This window comes from Halichondria panicea, chromosome 13 (genome assembly GCF_963675165.1).
Source record: "Halichondria panicea chromosome 13, odHalPani1.1, whole genome shotgun sequence".
Lineage (NCBI taxonomy): Eukaryota > Metazoa > Porifera > Demospongiae > Suberitida > Halichondriidae > Halichondria > Halichondria panicea.
This window is the reverse complement of record NC_087389.1, coordinates 4,692,168-4,710,533: the sequence shown is the minus strand read 5'-3', so window position 1 is coordinate 4,710,533 and position 18,366 is coordinate 4,692,168. Positions and strand designations below refer to the sequence as shown.

The window sequence follows — 18,366 nt, the reverse complement described above, 5'->3', positions numbered from 1 at the left end:
TATCGCATCTTCAAGAGGTTGCAGTAGATCAGCGATATTCGGGATGGTTCGAATTAGGTAGGTCCATTTGTGTTTCAGCCCGTGTGTGAATGCTGCATGTGGCTGAGTGACAGCGATAGATGATAAGCGATCAACTTCGTTGACCCATTCGGTCACTTTGCATTGGACATATCCGGATATAAAATGAGGGGTGCCAACAGCTGCTCCAAGATGTCTTTTACCGTCTGCTGTGATTGACACTCCTGAACCATTAAATTTCGCTTTGGCCTCTTCTAGGTAATCTTCTTTCACGATAAGCCAGGTCATTAGGGTAGTATCCGTAGTCTGGGCCCAATTGCGCTAAGCGGTCCCACCATTCTCTAAGATCTTGAAGTGACCCACCATGCAGCCGTAGCATCATCAGCATACCAGGCTTGCTTGATTCCTGCATTTTCTAGTCGATAGATGAGTGGGGTTATGGCGATTGCGTACATGGCCATGGCTAGTGGATCCCCTTGGGTGGTGCCTTCCTGGGAATGGAGTGTGTTCCCTTCAATGAATAGTTCTGACTCATTTCTGTAGGTGTTGATAATAATTCTTGAAAGAGAAGGGCATAACTGTTGAATGTTGCGTAGAGCAGCCTCACGGTTAAGTGAATTGAAAGCGTTTGAGGCATCCACTAGGATAACTGCTTCTGTCGGTTGAGAATCATAGACTTCACGCATGGCATGAACAGCTGCTTCACATCCCGATATATGACCTGCGCATACCTGAAGGGGACCTGCTGCATCTTGGATGTCTTCTTTGAGGGTTGATGCAATAGCTTTCCCGATAATTCTCCTAGCGGTCTCTCCAATGCCTATGGGGCGGACTCCTGGGCATTTGTCCAAAGCTATGAGTCTGCAGGCACCAAAAGCGTCAAAGGTTACGCGTGGGCGTTTTTGTGGGCAGTTCTAAAAATAGCTCAATACGAAGTCGGATGATTCTGAGAATAGGGTAAGTTGCGGTTTGCATGCCTTCTTCTCTGTATACGCCCTTGATGCTACGTACTCTTTCCTCATGGGAAAATGTTCCCAAACTAGACTCGCTATAGCCAATCTCACATCTCTCCTCCGCAAGGGAAGGGACTGGTAGATTGCCTATCAGAGAGTAGTGCTGTTACCTAACTGGTATAATTAATGACCAATCCGAGAGCAGAACCAACGCCATGTGACATATTTAGTATGGAGCACGTTGTTAGGTTAGGATAACCCACAGGGGGGGGGGGAGGCGGACAACATCTAAGACTAAGAATTCAATATTTTACGTAACAGTTCATCCCCCCCTACATAACCCACGCATGCAACTGATAGTTACACAATATTGACCACTGTACAAACCACATGATGATGTCACACAAGTCATTAAAATTCCACCGGAGTAACAATCTATAATAATTATCAGTCCCTTCCGTTCGGATGTGGGACTGGCTAGAGAGTATACTTAATGAATAATAATAGCAAGATTCTGAGATAACAATTTAGCATTCGTGGCATAACAACTACACACTGTAATGTATGCACACACAGCCAATGGGCTCCAAGGGAATTAACCTTCAAATGTCAGAGCTTGTAGATTGTAGGTCTACTCTTTCATGTACACCACACCTACTCCACCACATGCTTACACCTACATTCACAAGCTCCAGGAGCAGATCTAGAGGCAGAGCAGTAGAGATCCAAGGAGTGCATGCCACAGTTACCAATGTCTTAGTGGCGAGTGCATGAATCCATGATTTACATGTGCCAAATCTGTATAATTATATGTATCATTAAATAGGAGAAAAGGCAAGCTAAACCTAAGAAGCTTTTTGCGTACTTCTAACGCTAATGCATGGAATTCACAAATTAAGGCACACTTAGATCAGATCCAAGGTATAAACGTATAGACATGCACAGTGACACAATCGTATATATAATTAGCGGTGGCCTCGATCTTTAATTTTTTAGGGCCCCTTGGCCCATTATACCGTACTGTCGGTGTAATAACACACATACGGTACGTACTACCATGAAAGTGCTGTGGCTGCATGAATGCATGTACAAGCAGAGGACTACATATATTGACATCCTCCTACGGGAAATTTATGCAATGTCTTTTAATCGACGAAATTTCAGAATTACATGACTTCGATTTAATAAACACTGTTTTGATTTGTGTGATGGAATTTTGTCAGTTATAATTATTGTACGTGTAAGTAAATCACTAACACAAAAATAATGACTAACTATACTATTTATTATAGCTTGTGATGACTAATTACGTGCAAGTATGCACACGGAAATGAAAGGCAATTGTTACAACAGATAAAACTATAGCGTAGTTGAAGAGGGTGTGTATTGTATTAAGCAAGTAGCTAAGGTGCAATGGATGAACACATGACTGCAACTACATACAAAATATCTGTCCGGAGGCATAAAATCAGTGTGTAACAGGATAACTAGAATGTGTGTGTAACGACTTCAAAAGTTGGAAGCTCCCGATATTGATGATTTCTTCTTTCTTCGTTGAGATGATGTTGAACGTTTTGTGTACGGCTTTGGTGAATTCTTGAAGGGACTTCCTCTGAGAGCTGAGCTGGTCGGACTGTTAATTGCTTCATAAAGTTGCTCGGCCAAAGCAGGCATGTTTGAATCAATTAGAAGGCGGTGTAAACCTGTCCATGTTTTATCATAACTTGTGTCATGAGTAAGCCACCACTTGAATACGTCACTTGTGCAATCCTGTGGTGGCTTTCGGGTGTGAGGATCGGAATTAAACATAAGTGGCTGTAATTCGAGGGTCTCTGCAATTTTCTCCCAGGAACATGAAGCATCCCTTAGGATACACAATTCGCAATCAGAGGTACTTCTTCCTGATTGATCGCTCTGCCATGTAATACTTATAAGATGCTTAATTGATACGTTTTCCAACATCGGGTTTACTACAAGGAAAAATATACAAGTCTCGGCCAAATTTTGCTCCATATTAACATACATTATAATTATAGCTAATAAAATGCCGTAAAACTCATTTTACGCACCTATCAGCAAATGAGATCCAGTGCGTGGCTTGGCTTCATTGTATACTGCACAAGCTGTGAAAGTCTGTATATTAATTATAATTATACTTATGAATAAATAACAAGTGTTTGCATAATTATATATCGACCATGCAAACATTTAATGTTCAACGTTTAGCATGTGCATATATAGCACTTGCCTTTAAAGTAGGGCTTTGGTCACTGTATATACACGCTTCTAATTGAGGTTTGGCATGTACATGCATCTGATCAGATGACATGGATTTGTCCAGAGGTACATCTTTCATCACTTCCTATACAATTAATGTATTATTATAATAGCATGCATGCATGTATATAATTATTATTAAGGTTATGTATGTTGGGTTAGAACTTACTAGTGGGTTCCGACCACAGAAGATGCTGTGTGAGGTAAAAACCTTGCGAAGATTCTCGTAACATGGTTTTTTTTGTCTGACCTTCCATAATTCATAGATATGGAGAAGTAATTTAGTAGGTTCGGATTCCCATTTTTGCCTAGTATATGAATCAACATCACTTTGAGGAACACCTAGAAGCTTGCTAATCTGATGCACAAGTGTGCTCTGTGCCTCAGATAATTCAAACAGGAAGATAGATGGTACCTCTTCTTCTGAACATTCCTTTGACCACAATTTTTCTATCAGCTTTTCCCCAATCTGAAGATATGGATCGAAAAAAAGAAGGTCCCTTAACATTAGTGGCTTGTTTCTTGAATCGACAACACAGACATGTGCCTTGGCAATAGATTGTGCAATGTCAAGAATAGGAATTTTCAGCTGGAAATTCTGAGGATATTGGAAACATTCAGCAAGAATGTTTTCTGTAACTCTAGCTTTTGAGCAGAACTGATCCTTTGCTTCAAGGATCATGTTAATTACCTGAGATCGCAACTTAACTCCTTCTATCTCATGATCTTTTAAACACCTTACCAAAAGTAGTACAGCAGTATTCTGCTCAATGACCTCGACCAAAACCTCTACACCACGTGTTGTGCTCCAGTGAATACCATTCTTCCATATATTGCACTTACGTACTAGATCGTGTTGAGATGAGCCTTTGGTAGAAGCAGTAAAAGTAAATGTTAAGCGAAGTAAAAGTACGTAAAGAAACCGTGGATCCAAAAAGCTGTTCTTATTGCAAAGTAAGTACCACCCAAAATTAAAGCTTGCAGGCGAGCTGGCATACCACACATCAGCTTGTCGCTCACACTTAACTAGACCAGGAAAGAAATAATAGTTTTTTTGAGCAGTAATTGAGTCTGATGCTTCGTTGCCTGAAGTACTCAAAATTTCTTCTGCTTCAGCAGGATTGTCAGAAATAAAAGGTGGGTCTTCTTCGTGATCAAAACTCTGCGATTCTGATGTACAGCCTCCTTCAATTAGATTTAGCGTCACTGGGTCTTCAATCTTCCGACAAAACTCTGAATACACCGTGTATGCTGTTATTAAGTCGATATCAACCTGCCCAAACAGAGAAATAAGCATATCTTCTGATACCACCCCAGTGTTTGTTGGTAGCTTTGGTGTATCAAAGGACATTGGAGCAAAGAGGGTGCCATTCACTTTTTCAAATAGCCAATCATTGTCCATTACAACCCAACAATCTTCTGCAGGTTCTGTATTTAGTAATAGTATATGTCCACCGGCGTGAAGGCTTTTTAGCAATTCTAATAACGTTTCCTTAGTGAAGGGAAGAATATCATCATGTGATTCAGAATGTGAACTGATCTCAAAAAAATTTGGCTGGCGAATAGTGCATGCACACGACAGCGTAGTGGTCAAGGACTTTATTCTATCTTGAATATCACAAAATTTTACAGCTGGTTTAGAACCGAACCATTCCGATAGATAAGCAAACAAAATGTGGCACCGGATGTCAATATCAACTGTTTTTCTCAAGCTTGAGCAGCTTTTTGCTAACATCTTGCTCAATTTTTGCAACTTAGTATCCACTTTACGGCAGTCAAGTAGAAATGGACCAATAACATGAAAATTAGTTGAATGAACGCTTTGAATTGCAGATGCTAAACACTTCTCAATGTTTTTGTGTTGAGCTGTATCAATACAGTCACTATGACTCCCAAGAATGATTACATGGGGTGGTGTTTCAAGCTGTTGGGGTGCATGATTCTGTATAAATGTAAACCAATATCGAGTGTGCTTTTCTATTACATCAAGGTCATTACTAACATCGACAAGTAGTAAGAAAATTGGAGATTGGTCGAGAGACACTGAGTTCTCTAGAAAAGCTGAATTGCTGCTTTCAAATTCAGGTTGTCCTGCAAAATCATGACATTTTACAGCTCCTAAGTCTGGGCTCTCCAGTCCAATTGTTTCTACTCCTGCAGTTGGGCCACCAACACTTTCGATTGGTGTGCTACCTTGCTTCAACTCGAGCTGTTCTATGGCTTTTACAAGAGTTGTCTTACCAGCTGTAGAGTTACCTACAACTATTATTTTCATTGAAGGTTTTAGGGGGTGCTCATGTTTGAATTTGTCTAGTATGGGACCAAATTCAAAGTAAACGTCTTCGGGATTCGCTCCATATGGAATGAGTAGCCTCATAACTTGTTTGTTTGCAAGTTGAACGGGAGTTTTGCCTAGTTTGTTTCTGGATGTTAGAGATTTGTTGATGTTGCTTTCAGCATGAGCAAGCAATCTTTCAATCATTAGTTTTGAATAGTTATTCCCACCATGTCTGGATCTTTTATGAATATTGCATAGCATATGCAAAGGTGTGTCACCATTTATATTTTGTTTGTTTATCTCAGATCCAAGAATTTCTAGAAGGTAATTCCATAGTTTTAAATTATTATCACTTGAAAAATAGTAGACGTAGCTTGGTTGTCTATAGCTACTCATTGAGAATCGAAGTATGAAACTGTGAAAAATGGTATTGTCATTTTTGTCACACGCTGAAGGGTCGCAATACTTTCCAGATAAAAGAAACGTTGTAAGTTCATATACCCTTTCACTGGATGACAATATGACAACAGAATGAAGCATTGGCTGAGCGTCTGTACACCATTTATCATCCATCTTTTTCGATGACAAGAGATCCATAATGACATTCGGATGTTTACCTATCAGCAAACAGCAAAATGGTGTGTGATTCTGACTGTTTAGACTTCGAATTTGATTCGAGCAATGAGGTAATAGCAACTTTATCATTTCAGCATTACCTAGCAAGCAAGCTACATGAAGAGGAGTATTTCCGTGTTCATTGGCAACAAATAGACTGGGACAGTTGAGTCGACTCTTATTCAGCAAAAAGTTAATAATCTCCAGTGACTTTCCTCGGCAGGCTGAATGCAAGTAAGAATCTCCATTCTTGGAATACACAGCGGCATCAGTTGCTTTGGAAAAAAGAATACATGCTATTTTAAGGTTACCACTTCCACATGCAATATGTATTGGTGTTTCACCTAAAGAGTTTTTACATGTACATGAAGTAATCTCTGATAAAAGTACAACTGTGTCGATACATCCAGTCTTGACAGCAACATGCAGGACTGTATTTTGATCAGCATCAACGAGTTTGTCCAAATTACAAGCTTTGGGGAGTTTCCCTAGTAGATGCTTTAGGATGACAGTATTCTCGGATTCACAAACCAAGTGTAAAGGAGATTTTCTGACATTATTTTGAGATACTGCGGAGCAAACATTGGAATGCAGTGGCACAGCTGAGGAGCTAGAGTCAACGTGCTTCATTTCACATGCAACCAGCTTCACAATAGCATAATTTTCATCAATACACGCCAAATGAAGAGCTGTGTTACCGTCGCTATCTTGTGCATTCCAATTTACAGACGGTTGTTGGAGAAGATAGTTGATCAATCCTATATCGTCCATTTGGACTGCACAATGTACCAACGTTGCTTGTTTCTCATTAATAGGTTGGTTCAGATTAATTGAACAATATTTAACAATAATTTGAATTAATTCAAAGCAATTGTTTTCAATAGCCAGATGGATTGGAGAAATACCACAGATGTTTGATTCTAGAGACTGTTCATTTATCAGCTGAGATTGACACAATGCTTCAAGAATATCAGGTCTGTTCATTCTGCATGCAATATGAATGGGTGTTTCTTTAGTTTGTTTGTTTATAAATAGTGGGTTGCAGCCTTTCGTAACAAGAAATTTTATCAACTCTAGATGTCCACCACGGCAAGCATCAAATATAGGAGTTTCCCCATACTTATCTACATGATTGATCAGTGTATCATCCTTGCATTGTGTTAGATCCTTAACAAGGTCGATGTTTCCCGTACCGCATGCAAGGTGGAAAGAATTTCCATCATTTTTGATGTCACACTCTAAGAGTTTGGTGACAAAATCAATTCTTGAGTGTTTAGCAGCAAGTGAAAGTGGAGTCTGATCAAATTTATTAATCTTTGTCATTTGGAGGTTACTAAAAGATAAGAGGAATGAAAAGACCTTACAAGACCCCCATTCACATACCACATGTAGAGGAGTATTATCTTCTGAATCAAGTTCATTAATACCAACATTTAATGTTTCCATGATGTGCTTAACTAGCTCCACATTATCAGAAATGCACGCAGCATGAAAAAGATATTTTTCTGTGGAAGAAAACATCATTTGTGCTTGCCGGTAAGGTTCCAGATTTCCACATAACGCTGCAGCTTGGGAGGGTCCTTTTGGATGCTTATGAGTCTGTAAGGGATGAACTAAACGGAGGTGGGCTGGGTCTTCCAATGCCGACAATGTAAGCTTTAACGATTTACATAGTAAGCAGTTCACTCTTACAATTTTATCACTAGCCAAAACTGAAGAACACGACTCACAATGAAAACTAAACTCTCTCTTATAATTACCTTTTTCATTACAAAAAGGGCAGTGGCCCATTGATGTAGACCTATTAAAAGCTGGTATACTGAGTACTGTTAACCTATCTTGACAACGTTCACAGATTGCGCTTTCCATTGGATGAACATTCTTACGTCTGTACATGGTTCTGTCTCTGAATAATTCTCTGTCTTCACGCAATCCCAACGAAGTTATTAATCTGAATCTTTGACGAGAATCTATTTTCTCACATTTGCAGAGTCCTGGTTCCTCAGAATTGAAATCTAAGACAGTCGTATTCTTAAGAGCTTTGAAATAGTTAATTATACTCATGTTATTGCAGACTATAGCAATAAGAAATAGAGATTCCAGCAAATTACTATAAGGAAAATATACTTGAAAAATCTTCAAAACCTTCAGATGACCATGGCGGCACGCTACATGGATTGGAGTGTCACCTAGAGTATTTTGCTTTGTAATACACTTGATTACTGACTGCACCTGGCATAAAGAGGTTGTTTCAATAGAAGCAGCATTATACACAGAAATGCTGTCTTGGTATAAGTTGAGTTTCTTGCAGATTAGATCTTTCTTTGGATAGCCAACAAGTTGTAGAATGTATCTAACAGTAGAGACTGATCCAGACTGGCATGCTTTATGAAGTAGATTGTTTCCTTCTGAGTCAGTCTGGAAAACAGCTGTAGAAATGTCTTCGTTGGCAACAAGACTAAACAGATAGTCCACAATGGGCAAGTGACCATATAAGCAAGCAACATGAAAAGGAAGATTCCCTGATTTATCAACAATCGTAGATGAACAACCAAACACTTCTATCAATGAGCGTACAGTGAACAAGTGTCCATGCTGACATGCAATATGAAGAGCTGTTCGTCCATTAATGTCTCGAGCGTCGTACGCACTTGGGTTACAACTATTAGTAATGATGTAATCAGCTAAACCAATCCGATCCCCTTGGATACAGAATTCAAAAAGGTTTTGATACTTGGTATTAATAGCCATTATTCAACCCCTGTGAAAGCAAACGAGTATAGTCATATGACGTAAACACGACAAAGCAGGTGAGTTGCAAATGTACTTATAATTACATTCGCAAGTCACCTGCTTTGTTTAATACGATTTTTATGTATAGCTAAGGGTATACTACGGTGGCCCTGAGCGCTACTAGTAGTTCACCTTAGCTACTTAGTAGTTCACCTACCTGATAGTTCACCTATCTTAGCTACTTGATAGTTCAACTACCTAAGTTGGTAGTTCAACAACCTTAGCTACCGTATAGCGGGTAATTTTCGTGGGGCAAAATATTTGTGGTTTTTGTGGTTGGAGGTCTGACCACGAATATTTTACCCATGAATGAAGCGACCTTGGCTAACTTTACCTACAATCCAAGCAGCAACCACAAAAATATTACCCACGAAATGTCTCAATATTGCTGAACCACGAATATTTTGTCCCCCGAAAATTACCCGCTATATGGTACTTGACAGTTTACCTACCTCAGCTACTGGATAGTTTACCTACCTTAGCTACTTCGCAGTTAACCTTTGAACTGTATGTTAATTCTAATTAATGCTGCTGTAGCCATACTCTACATAGCGCGAGCGACTAGAGATCAATAATGAGAGCTACATCATGTACATATACAGGTACTGAGGATTATCTAACAGCAATGCAAGACGAGAGTACCACACCAGAACCATTGTATAGTACAGAATTCTTGTGCTGCGATGGGATTAGGAGATATAAAAGTGGACAACTTGAACTGCATGTATTGTATTAGTCTGGGGACCAGACTTTTTCTCAGAGGGGGGAGGGGGAAGAGAAGAAAAAGGTATCTTAATCCTAGCTCTATTTGATTTGCCTAGCTAGTATTGTATTTGTTGATAACATGTAACTTCCAAATGAATCAAGTGTGGTACTCTCGTCTTGGCATTGCTGTTAGCAGTGGTGGATCCAGGAATGCTGAGAGGGAGGTTCCAAAACAGTTAAAAATGAAAGCACCGCGGGTGCTGATGCCTCGGTGGAGGTGCCAAAGCTACATAACATAAAACTACCTAATAGCTAGCTTTTATACACACATTGATAATAATTATCATGATGAACATCTTTAATTGCTGCATGCAATCAACCTAATAGTGGGTAATGATCAACCATGATTGTTGTTAAAAACGATCGATGCCAAAAGTTCAAGTCTAAAATTAATGGCTGCAAGTTAGCAGAGCCTTGCAGCTCTCTGCTCACTCTTGCAGCTACCAATAGCTAGCGTTTTAGTGCAGAGCTAACTACTAAGTAGAGTAGTAACACTCGGTGAACAAGTTTTGCTATGGACTCATCTGAAAAGGCTGCAATGGCATTCCAAGTAAGCAAAACTAAGCATAACTCGAGAACGAAGCATTATTTTGTAAATCCAAATCACAAATTAAAATAAACATGACTAGAAGCCTATAGAAACTCTTACTTGCACTTGATTCATCCTTGAGCAGCTGTAGCGGTCTACACACACACACACACACACACACACACACTACCGTATACCTCGCTTGCGCATGCGCACCGAGGCATAAAAAGATCATCACTTTTCCTATAAGTAATGAGCATGCGCATTAGAGAGCCTTGCCCAGAATCAGCCTATGTATAGTAACTACAGATCACGATCAATCAAGCTGAGTTGCTAGCTATAGTAAGTTGGTCTCCAGTGTGTTCTTGTGTGAAAGGATACAGTTCAGAGGTCAACTTCGAAATAGCTAAGGTAGATGCCCGCTTCCAAAAAGTAAGACGGGTTGCAGCCCTATCTAGCATTCGTTCTGCTGCATCGCGTACTAACTATGATAATATTAGCCGCGCCTATAACCACAGAGCTCAGCTTGCTGCAGAGAAGAGGAGGAGCTGGGAAGCCAACAGAAATGCATTACGTAAGGGATATACAATCTGATTGGTGCACATGCATTCCTGAATGCAGACTGCTTACGTAATGCAAGAACGAATGCTAGATAGGGCTGCAACCCGTCTCCCTTTTTGGAGGCGGGCCACGCCCATCTATAGCTATGAACTATCAAGTAGCTAAGGTGAACTACTCAGGGCCACCGTAGTATACGGCGGTCCAGTCACCCAGTGCAGCATAATTATGTGGTGGCTGCCTTTTAGAAAGTAGCCGCGGCTAAAATAGCTTGACTAATTTTGCAGCTATGTCACGAGGATAATGAATCGCTACTTTTATGCTCTCTATATTCTATCAAACCACCCAAAATGTCATATATACCACCAGTACACGGAATAGCGAGGTGGCCGCATTTCAGGGCGAGTTTTATGTATAGTAATGATCAAGCTAGCAATCCGTGCCGAAAGAAATGACCAGTATAATTATCGAGAGGACCATAATTCAGAAAGCCGGATTACTGTACACATTATTATAGCTTGTTTGATAATTATACTGCTGCAACAAACACAGCACTACAGTGCTAATCTTCGGTAGTTGGCGTCTCACAACCATGCAGATATTGCAGTACAAAATGAAGCAGTACAAAATGAAGCAGTATAATTATATAAACATTGAAGCAACTAACAGGGTCAATGAAACTAAGCGACAAGGCTTTGAAAACAGCAGTGGATAATCGTTCACTTATCACATTAATACGACACGATCACTTTTGCTGAGCTGGTGCATACATGCAGCACTGCTGAACTATATTTTACCCTAGTAAGCCAGAGATAGTTTTTTTACAGTTGTTTAGTAACATAATATCTTGTGCAACACTCTTCATAGCTTAAGCAAGGAATACACCAACTGAAGTCAATTAGCATGCACAATTGACTCTCTTGCAGTAGCAATCTAGCGGTTTCCGCCCACTTAGGATATCATATTCATGCTTAGCCATACACACCCTAAGACTATAAGTACCGATGGAATAAAACCTGACATTGCAGTGGTTCCCAACCTATACAAGTGTCCAGGGTTGGGCTTTGCAAATCTGCCACTACTATATAACCAGGGGCGTAGCTAGACATTTACTAAAGGGGTTTCTGAAGAAATAAGGCGGCGCGATAGCGCCGCAAAATTTTTTGAGGCCACGCCCACTTCCGGTGCCGCGCCCCTTAATTATGCCGGTTACACCCCTTATGGCTGATAAGTCTTAGGCCACTCCAAGTGATACTCTGGTTTCTGGTCCACCGCCCGCATCAGATTTTATTCTTGGATTTCTATCTCATTATTGGATTTCTATCCCATTATTTCTTCTACGCATGCGCATAATGGTCCATGTGGTACAAAATAGTGTGATAATGATATTCATTTGCAAAATAATGAGATTCATAAGGTGAAATTGATAATGACATAATGAGAAAAGCCGCCCGCCCGCATGCAATTAGAAAAACTTTAGGACCAGAAACCAGAGTGTCACTTGGAGTGGCCTTAGCAGCAGCTTCAGTTCTCCTCGGCCTCATCTCCTAAACTTTATAGTTGTAAGTACAAATATACTACCAGGAGATCAGTACCATTGACATTGACAGTGGGCATGAGCTCTGAGGTTGGTGGCTGAGAATCAGATTGTGGTGAGACTGCATATACATGCAGTCTGGAGTCTGAGCATGCAGTAGAGGAACTGGGCTGACAATCAGGTCTCTTATCTTGGATTGCAGAAGCTAAACTAGTATTAATAATAGGCATTGAAATAAATCCAGGCTAGATATCAATCCATACTCTTGCTAGTCTCCAGCCATTAGCAGTATACACTGTAAAATACAGTCTGGAGTCTGACTCTGAGCAGTAGTAGAGGAACTGGGCTGATCTTGGTCTCTTATCTTGGATTGCAGAAGGTAACTAATAGGCACAATAAATACAGACTGGATATTAATCTACTCGTGGTCAATATTAACTTCAGCACATGATCAGCCCCACCCATTTTTCAGCAAGCAAGGGGGTTTCTGGGCAACTAGGAAACCATTAAGCTACGCCCCTGATATAACATGCCTGTACATAGGTGCATCCTTGCCTCGAATCCAGGCCAATTAAAATACAGCCTGGTGTCTATTGCATGCATGCATGGGTGACAGTGCACATGAGCTAATTTTAACAATTACGTTGTGACAGTTCTTGTGAAGCTTAATTGGCTCATACTCTCTACTGCGTTGTCGAGAAGGCTGACACTAGTCTGAAGCCAGAAGAGGCTCTCTTTTACCTCTACAATGGTCGTATGCATGGTCGTATGCATGGTCGGGTTATTTTGCAGTTGGAAGCAAAAAAAGACTTGCTATAGCCTGTACAGGAACCAAGCTCAGGCATCATCGTTTGAGAGCCTCTTCTGCATAGCTCAGACTCGTGTGCAAGCCTTCTCGACAACGAAATAGAGGGCATAAGCCACAGGTAAGCTGCTTTACCATACAATATCAACATGTATATATAGTAGATGCGCGTGGACGAACCACGCCTATGTTAGGCTTGCGTATTACTATCACCCAATGCATAGATACCAGGCCATAATTATCTTAATCGGCCTGGGACTGAGGCTAGGTGCATCCCAAAATAGATGAATACTATAATTATATGAATATCAACATGATAAAATAGGTGCCAACTGTTTTAAAACTCCCGGGACAGTCCCGGATTTGGAGGCTCTGTCCTGTGTCCTGTCCGGAAATTGCTATTTACCTGAAATGTCCCGGATTTTAAAGGTTGCTGCTCCTGAACTATGCTGTCCGTCTATCGCTATAGGATCAAACTCTTTGGTTAGAAAAGAGGGGTAGGGCTGCTGTATACTGTTTTGCAGGTTTTGTGGGTGAGGCTCTCCAGATGATCATGCGCAGAAAGCAACTGCTATAATAATAAATCTCCTCAAGTGTCTCCTAATTTTTTTTTCTTTTTTGGAGGTCACCTATGTGATAATCAGTATCAGTACCCATCATACATCAAACCTTTGCATGATAGTCTAGTAATAACATATCGATCCGCTCGTCCATATCATTACTGATGTCTTTTGCCTAAGGTGTACAGAAAAAATGGAGTGTTTGTATGCGAACAGTGTACATGATGCTATCTTTGATGCAACATGCCCCTAACTATGCATCATTATTATACTCTCAATCATTTAAAGCAATATTCACTCGACTCTTATCATGACGGTCTTTTTACTGAGGTGCATGTTATAGGCTTTATCAGGAGTGTATTAAGAATTAATTAAGAGGAGTCTCCAACTGTAGAAGTTGTAGTGTAAACCAGGTTACGGTATAGAGGTTATGCAAATCCGCCCACTTCCGGCCAAAAAGGGGTGTGGCCACATAAAAACTCTTGGAAAAGGGGCGTGGTTACATATGTCCGCCATTTTGAGTGGCAAAAAGTACCTTGATACCTAGGCTAAATGCTAAAAGTTGAGCTACGGTTAGAGCTGCTACACTGTTGGTAATGCAATCAGACACTCTAAAGGATCAAGACTCTCATTGTATTGCTTTCTTCTATATCTAGAACGCCATAGTTGATGGGTAGCTGCAAGTCAAGAGAAAGAATGGGGAGCACAAAAGTTGCAAAACTACCGTTTTGTTATTCACTCTATCACAAGCAGAAAGAGTCAAGACGCTCTCTCTCCATGCAGAGATACTGAACATAAACATGATATATGGAAACAGAAATCAGTGCAATATAGACAAACATTTTCATGTGTGTGCAGCTCTATAAATCTACAATTCAGTCAATTGGTTTGCATGGTTTATCCATTCTCTTGTTGTTTATGCTCCTTTTCTTGACATGATAGCTTTATAGCACCCTATTCTAGTTCTTAAAAGTAGTTGGAGACTCTCCCTGCATCACACTCAGCCATAGTAGAGCTGCAAACTTTTGCAAATAACATTGCTACTGCTTGCCACTCGTGCTTTTTGCCACTCAAAATGGCGGACGTATGTAACCACGCCCCCTAATTAATGAGTTTTAGAGAGTTTTGGCCGGATCTGCATAATTAACCTCTATAGGAGTATGTCATACCACGTCACTATCAGACCGCATCTTAAGTGGGTGCGTATTAATTAGATATCAGCATACACGCATATGGTCTGCTATGGTTTACACAACTAGAGTAAGCGATCAATAATCGGAGCAATTAATTATCATCAACTTTTTCTCGTGCAAGAGTGACTTACAACAAACACTGGTGCTATACAGAGGTGGACCTGGGTCTAAGCAGCAAGGATCCCAAAGAAGGCCGCTCAGATTCCTTTACCTCGAAAATAGCATACGCTAGATTGCAAAAACTGGTAATATCAATAGTCACACGATAACGATCTATCTTCGATTAGCTGCTATAACTTGGCACTCAGTCAGAAACAAAGAATATTCACTTGCACAAAGATAGAGTAGATACTAAGCTAGCCCTGCACAAAAACTGTTCTCCTAGTTTTCAACTTGCTTGCTATTAGAAGCTTTTAAGGTCAACCAGAGTGCATATCATTTTTCGTTGCGCATGCGTAGTAGATTGGTCTAGCCTCGTGGCATAAAGAAATCCATTCCATGTCCAGTTCCTAGCAGAATCTCTGGTATTTGACACAGATCTATCACTGAACAGTGTGGTAAGTGATAAACTTCTCTAGAGTGTTTTTGGAAAACAGTGACCACAAGCAGAGTCCTAGCTAGTAGATCTATAGTGTCATTGTGACATTAAACATTAAGGCTTACCACCCATCCCCCCTAGGCCCTACTCTGAGTCTCTCATTATAAAATTGGAGGCCTAGCATGCAGTAGAGAAAATGGGTGTGAACTAAGTTAAAGTTAAGTTAAACTACAATTCCCTAAGGTGCTCACATTGACTGGGAACTAAGTTAGGCTGCGCCTATGTTAGTTGCAAACATGTTTCTGGTCAAAGACTTTTCAAAATAGCATGCGGGTGGCAGTCATTACCCATTATTCCATTGCTTGCTTCCTTCTGGGTGGAGTTTGTTAATGACATCATTAAATAATAGCTGACATCGGCAATAATGGTCATTAATGGCGGGCCTAAAATGAGTACGCGGGTGGCTGACCAGAAACACGTTTTCAACTAACACAGGCCTTTACAATCCCCCAAAGTCACATTGACGCTACAAAACTAATTAGCTATTGTTCTTTTCCTTTAATGTAGACTGGATGGAAGTCCTATCAACTGATGAACCCCTACGCCTAAGAATTTTTCGTGCATCTCACAATAGACATTTTCATACGCCTCCGAAAGTCACACCACAAGCAAGATATGGAAAATACAAACTTTGGACCGAAGAGAGTATGAGAAGCGCCCTTGGAGCTGTAGAGAAAGGTATTCCACTTGCTCAGGCAGCAGCAGAGTATAATGTGCCTAAATCTACACTCGGAGACAGAGTATACAATAGAGTGAAGCCAGGAACGAAGAGTGGGCCAGCAAAATATTTAAGTGATGTTGAGGAGAAAGAACTTCAAGCATTTTTGCTTCGTTGTGCAAAAATAGGATATCCAAAAACTAGGAAGCAAGTAATGTCTATTGTGCAACGACTATTAGATTACAAAGACGTAGCACGCACTGTGACTGATGGATGGTGGACATCCTTTTCTAGGCGACATCCTGAATTGTCTCTGAAAAATCCTGCCCCTATGATTAAGGCACGAGGTACTAAAGGTAATTTGTAATTCTATTGAGGGTGCTTCACTGAATGCATTAATTGCCTATTTTATAGAGGGTCAGCAAGCTGATGCTGCCACGAAACTTCCCACAACTAGGAGCAAGGGTGCACGAAGTGGTGTACATACTTCAAGTGATACTAAAGGTAATTTGTAATTCTTTTTTGAGGGTGCTTCACTGAATGCATTGCCTATTTTATAGAGGGTCAGCAAGCTGATGCTGTCACGAAACTTCCCACAACTAGGAGCAAGGGTGCACGAAGTGGTGTACATACTTTAAGTGGTACTAAAGGTAATGATTCTAAAGAGTAAAGTATGTAACTATTACATTCCACCGTGCAGCTTCTCCTTGCGAGCAAGCCAAGTGTTCCCATTTGAATGCCCAAAAGTGGATCAGCTGTGATACATGTTCCAAATGGTACCATTGTATTTGTGTGAAGGTATCATCAAAATCAGCTGCATCAATATCATTTTTATGTGTAAACTGCAAACTTTAAAACGTATTTTTGTAATGATAAAACTGTTGTCATGAATTGTTCATTTGCTGAATTGTTGACTTGCTGTTAAGCTGGAGCTTCACCCCTGTTTACTGATTTCCATAAAAGTGATTTACAAAAGAGTGTTTATTTCTTAGTGCGCATGCGTGAACGAAAAATGATATGAACTCTGGTTGACCTTAAAAGCTTCTAATAGCAAGCAAGTTGAAAACTAGGAGAACAGTTTTTGTGCAGGGCTAGCTTAGTATCTACTCTATCTTTGTGCAAGGGAATATTCTTTGTTTCTGACTGAGTGCCAAGTTATAGCAGCTAATCGAAGATAGATCGTTATCGTGTGACTATTGATATTACCAGTTTTTGCAATCTAGCGTATGCTATTTTCGAGGTAAAGGAATCTGAGCGGCCTTCTTTGGGATCCCTGCTGCTTAGACCCAGGTCCACCTCTGTATAGCACCAGTGTTTGTTGTAAGTCACTCTTGCACGAGAAAAAGTTGATGATAATTGATCGCTCCGATTATTGATCACTGACTCTACAAGTGTTAGTGACGATTCAGTCCGATATGTAGAATGGAATGTGCGTGGGAGTCGCATACTCTTCTTGATACACTAAGCTTCAGTAAACAAAACGACTTTTACAATAAAAAATTATATGTAGTGCTAGTATACTTCTATATCTATACTGCCCTTTTTTACAGGTACTGTACTCGCGTGATAAATTGAATGTCTTTTGAAGATACTCACCTTGACTTCTGTGTTTCACTCTGCCTATAATCATAGACAAGAGGCTGTCAGTTACACTCTCAGCAGCTGACCCAGAAGACTTGGATATCAGAGTACAATTCAAGTTTCTGAAGATATTTTATAGGCCTAATTAGTACAGTAGAACCTCGATTATCCGGCCCTCCATTATCCGGAACCTCAATTATCCGGCTTGGGAGTTTTCTTTTTATCAGATCAGAAAATGGGCGTTTCCCCCAAATGCGCATGCGCGTTGCAGCTGTTACCATGGAGACATGCCTGCTTATCTTCTGCGCATGCGCAGACAACCATGCTGCACTGCTGTTTATCAATAAAGTGGTTGGATCAAGGCGTGGTTTATATATTCGATTATCCGGCATATTCACTTATCCGGTCTGCTTCTGGAACCAAGGTGTCCGGATAATCGAGGTTCTACTGTATAATAATTATAGTCCAATGTCCATGCACCTGTATTTTTACTATAATCGTATAGGCAGGCAATCATAAATGTATCTAAATGACGGGCTTGGTGCTTGGAAAGGTAGTATATGTAATAAACAGATCTCACTTCACTGTATCAGACCAGAGATATCCTTATACTTTGACTTACAATTTATCTTGTATGCAGGAAGTTGT

At 40.4% G+C, this 18,366-nt stretch overlaps 1 protein-coding gene across 6 annotated transcripts; it reads right to left on the bottom strand.

The window, feature by feature from the left end:
• Nucleotides 1–2,146: 2,146 nt before the first annotated feature.
• LOC135346177 (uncharacterized) lies at nt 2,147–18,332 on the bottom strand. 6 transcript variants are annotated; one of them, XM_064543719.1, is made up of 6 exons: nt 18,299–18,332; nt 17,734–17,840; nt 3,418–8,902; nt 3,220–3,333; nt 3,041–3,104; nt 2,147–2,941 (listed from the first exon to the last, which is right to left on the bottom strand). In XM_064543719.1, exons 3-6 carry the CDS (start codon nt 8,890–8,892, stop codon nt 2,481–2,483), a joined length of 6,114 nt encoding a protein of 2,037 aa, XP_064399789.1. In that variant the 5' UTR covers nt 8,893–8,902; nt 17,734–17,840; nt 18,299–18,332; the 3' UTR covers nt 2,147–2,480. The 6 variants fall into 6 exon arrangements, with proteins under 6 accessions (XP_064399789.1, XP_064399790.1, XP_064399792.1 ...); XM_064543720.1 differs by lacking the exon at nt 18,299–18,332 and adding an exon at nt 13,798–13,863 and having other exon boundaries at nt 17,734–18,166; XM_064543722.1 differs by lacking the exons at nt 17,734–17,840; nt 18,299–18,332 and adding an exon at nt 13,535–13,725.
• Between the last annotated feature and the right edge of the window lie 34 nt (nt 18,333–18,366).

Excerpts from the sequence above, each read along its gene's own strand:
- LOC135346177 (XM_064543719.1), bottom strand. The coding sequence starts at position 8,892 with ATGGCTATTAATACCAAGTATCAAAACCTTTTTGAATTCTGTATCCAA. Across the intron at positions 3,334-3,417 it reads TCTGTGGTCGGAACCCACTA|GAAGTGATGAAAGATGTACC; the intron begins GTAAGTTCTAAC and ends TTAATTGTATAG. Across the intron at positions 2,942-3,040 it reads TGGATCTCATTTGCTGATAG|TAAACCCGATGTTGGAAAAC; the intron begins GTGCGTAAAATG and ends TTTTCCTTGTAG.